Source organism: Punica granatum, chromosome 5, assembly GCF_007655135.1.
Source record: "Punica granatum isolate Tunisia-2019 chromosome 5, ASM765513v2, whole genome shotgun sequence".
NCBI classification, from domain to species: domain Eukaryota; kingdom Viridiplantae; phylum Streptophyta; class Magnoliopsida; order Myrtales; family Lythraceae; genus Punica; species Punica granatum.
The window spans coordinates 18,540,858-18,544,884 of NC_045131.1; the positions used below are offsets into that span (position 1 = coordinate 18,540,858).

A 4,027-nucleotide genomic window follows, 5' to 3' on the forward strand; every position below is an offset into this window, starting at 1 on the left:
ATGGACTTTAGAATGTTACGACTTGAAGATTTTATTTAGTTGTATCACTGATGTGAGAGCGAAAAAGAAATCTCCGGAAAAGTGTATATAAGTATTAGAGTTGATGGATTGGTTATATACTTTGGAAATTTATGAGAAGTAAGTTTTTATGTGAAAAGTTTTTATGTGATAATGGATTCGATGAAATTTAGGAAAAGTTCTATCAAAATTTCGGGTCGCGACACGAGCACACGTCTTTTTCAAACCGAGAGAGGATGATGTGCTTCAGATTGTAGCCCAACACGTATTCGAACTTTTGGGTCCAAACGCTCATTCTAGAAGACTCCGGAACAAGAATTTAGCTTTATTAGATATTAAGTTTCCTATATTACTATAATATATTTTCTTTTAATTAGATATTATTTCATATAATAGCTTGAGTCAGTAGTCTTAAGTTTCATATTTCATATTGTTTCCTTATTCTATTTTTGGAAACTAATTTGGAGAATATTATATGTCAGTCTCTTATTCTAGAGTCAAGGGAGGTGTCTTCCATCTATATATATATATGGAGGAGATCACAAAAATACAACGACTTTGATGAATATTTTGAATAAAATTGCCGAGAGCGTTTCCTCTCTTTTCTTATATGAACAAGTTCCTTGTTTAGTGGCGAAAATCCCGATTCTTATCGTTCATCCTTGAGCGTGGCGAATCAACCCAACTTTTCTTACTCGTGGCGAGTCATCTTATCGAATGAGTTTTATTAGTTCTACCCTCCACCGTTCTTTCTTACCCAGTTCTGATTCGTGAGCCCATCAAAAACAGTGCATGAGAAACTCTTGCTTCAATATTGTGGATAAGTAGCATATAGCGATGAACGCCTCAACAATTATATATTATATATAGATTTTTTTTAAAATGAATGCAGGGAAAATGCGCTTTTAGTTCTCAATGTTTAACATATTTTCAGTTTTGATCCTAAATCCTTTTATTGCTACGTACTGTCCTTAACCTTTCTTGAAGGTGTCAATTTTATTCCTATTATCAAAATTGTTAAATTTTCCATTGGTGAAAAGCATTCTTAAATAAAATTATTTAAAATCAAGAATATTTTAGAAAATGAAACTGAGTAGGGGGAGGTGAATGCTTCACCAGCAACCAACACCCTAAATCGAGGTCGTCAATAGCCAAAGTGGTCATCGGGGACCTTACTGCGGTATGGTGTCCATTGAAGAGACCCACCTGCTCTATCCTCCTCTTCCTCACCCTTTATCATTTTCTTCTTTTAATTCGAGGAAGTGGAGCTTCGCTGGAAGCCACCATTACTCCAGTGGAGTCACTGACAACCACTGAGTTCTCCAACAAACTTTATTAGAAGAGGGGTGGCCACCGACAAGACCACCACTATAAAATCAGGATCGATTGCGAACTCGATTTTTGACTCGTCGACAACCACCAATCCTACCATCGAGGTTGACTCAACCGAAGAAATTGTTGACAATTCTTTGGGGAGTCGGTAGCCACTGGTGAGGCCTTTAACCCTATGAAATCAAGATTGCAAATGATCTCGATCTCAGAGGGGTGCGGCTGTCGTCGACCTCAGTTGCTGGCAAGGTGCCAAGGCCCTCACGAACTCCTTCCTCTCTTAGCTAACGGCACTTACTTATTTAATATTTATATTTTTTAAATAATTTTTATTAACAAAATATAGATTTTAGAAGGAAAATGTAACGATTTTGAGTGAAAAGTAATGAAAAGCCTGAAACTGACATTATTGAAAAAGATTGAAGACAAGTTTTAGCAAAAATAAAAGTTTAGGATGAGAACGGAAAAAAGGCTAAAGGTCGAGCACTGCCAGTTCATTTTTCCCTTGAAGGTATGAAATATGTTGGCAAGTTTGACGGGGTCAAATTGATTCTCCTCCAATAACACAGACAGTACATACTCTCCGTAATTTTATACAAAAATAGAATATATAACCCATTTTTTACGCGTAAATTAAAAAATAAAAAATAATTCAACACATAAGTTTTAGTAAAATTAAGAGACTGACATAAAACCAAATCAAATTAAAGCCTCACATTAGCTTTGCTACCTTTGAAAACCAATAATTTCTTTCCCTCTCTTCCAGAGAAAAAGGAGGAGAAAGCCTCCAATTTGGTTTTGTCTGTCTACCGGCAGGTGGCGGCTAGTGGTCTGGTGGCCATATTGGTGGTCATCGGAGCTGGCATAGCCCTATGGCAGCCGGGAACTCTCCGGAGCCACGTAAGTTCGTAGTCGTGGCCGACTCAACCCGGGAGTCAGCTGCCGCACTCCAGTATGCCCTCTCCCATGGGCTAACCGATGAAGACGAGCTCATCCTCCTCCATATTGAGAGTACGACCTCATGGAGAAACACCTTTTCAATCTCCACTCTCTTTAGAAGACACAGCTACCATTATAATCATAACAACCGTCGGCATCACCACCACCACCACATCTTTCACAGCCAACATCATCGACGCTGCCATTGTCATACCAGCTCCACGAGCATAAGTGGAACCCATGAAGGAGAGCCATCAACTCGTGAGGAAGGGTTCAGTGGAGGGGAAGCCGATTTCCTTGAGGAGATGAAGAGCTTGTCTGAGGTGGCACAGCCAAAAGTTCGGGTGCGAATACAAAAGGTGGGAAACAAGGAAGGGAAGGACAAGGCTTCGGTTATCCTTCATCAGAGCGAGTTGCTTGGGGCCGATGTCCTTATCATAGGGCAGCGTCGGAGCCTTTCCACGGCCATCTTAGGGTATGCAAATACATCCATATTCTTTTTTCATCTGTTTCTGCAATGCATGAGAAAATTAACTGAAAGGAAGACTAAGAAGTGATCGATCTTGGATTTCCATAATGCAGGAGATCTGCAGAAGGGTCGACAAGAAAAAAAGACACTGCAGAATACCTGATCAAGCACAGCAAGTGCACCTGTGTTGGTGTCCAGAGGAAAGGCCAAAACGAAGGCTACCTTCTCAACACGAAGACTTGCAGAAACTTCTGGCTTCTCGCTTGATCTACGTTCATGCAACTTCAACTGAAAATATTTCATTTAATTGGCTAAAGCTTCATAGATGGAATATCTGTCAGTGATTCCGTTGAAACATTTTGCCAAAAGCATTTTTCCGAGGGACGAATTTCTATCGGGAAAAGTTGTATGCCAACTGGATTTCGACAGACATTTCCGACAGAAACCAGAGTTCCAGCAGACGTCCGTTTTTCATCTATCTTTTCTATTCTTAGCACTATCAAGAATTGTAAATATATTTGGAAGTGGTTGTTCCCGGTAAACATTGAAATGAGAAAGCAATTTATTTTTTCGATTACAAGGAGGCCTGTGAGTTTAGTATAATGAAATACAAATCCTAATAATAATTAAGAGGTATGGGTAGTACCATTTAGGATTGAACCCAAAACCTCTTGGTTATTAGGTGAAAGCGTGCGCTATTGTGCTACACTCTATTTAACAATGAAAAAGCTTTTTATATTTCACCAAAAAAAAAGTATTTCATTTCTTCTTCCTTTTCTCTTTTTATGGTAAAACACAAGTTGTTATTGTCTATTAATTGAGATTAATCTCTGCTCAAATATTGGCTTCCCCTTAACAATGAGATACTTCTAATAAATTGTCAACTCTTTTGCTCTAGATAAAGCCTGCAATTTATTAGTTGCACTACACCTCGCAATACAGTTTGTTCTTCATTATCTTCATGAATCTTCTTTGCTCCTGTTCATTACAACAATGATGAGTTTGCAGCATGTGTTGGGAGTTTGTGGGAAAGAAGAAATCCCACTCACTGGCACAAGGGAAAAATGGTGATTGCCATTACCGAAAAAAAAGGAGATTTCTATATCGTCGGAATTCCACGATGCCGAAATAGACTAAAGACTCCGTTTATTTTGCATAAATGAATTTTTATGGGAAAATTATTTACGAAGAAAATGATTTCCAGAAAAGTAATTATTTAAAAAAGCAGAGGCACATTTCTTAGATAGAGACATTCAGCCCGCGCCTAATGGG

The 4,027-nt window shown here is 38.6% G+C and overlaps 1 protein-coding gene across 1 annotated transcript; it reads left to right on the forward strand.

Moving 5' to 3' along the window:
• The first annotated feature begins 2,110 nt into the window (after nucleotides 1-2,110).
• On the forward strand, nucleotides 2,111-3,305 carry LOC116209202. The gene is made up of 2 exons (XM_031542783.1): nucleotides 2,111-2,761; nucleotides 2,869-3,305. The coding sequence occupies exons 1-2, from the start codon at nucleotides 2,220-2,222 to the stop codon at nucleotides 3,020-3,022; spliced, it is 696 nt and encodes a 231-aa protein (XP_031398643.1). The 5' UTR covers nucleotides 2,111-2,219; the 3' UTR covers nucleotides 3,023-3,305.
• Nucleotides 3,306-4,027: the final 722 nt, after the last annotated feature.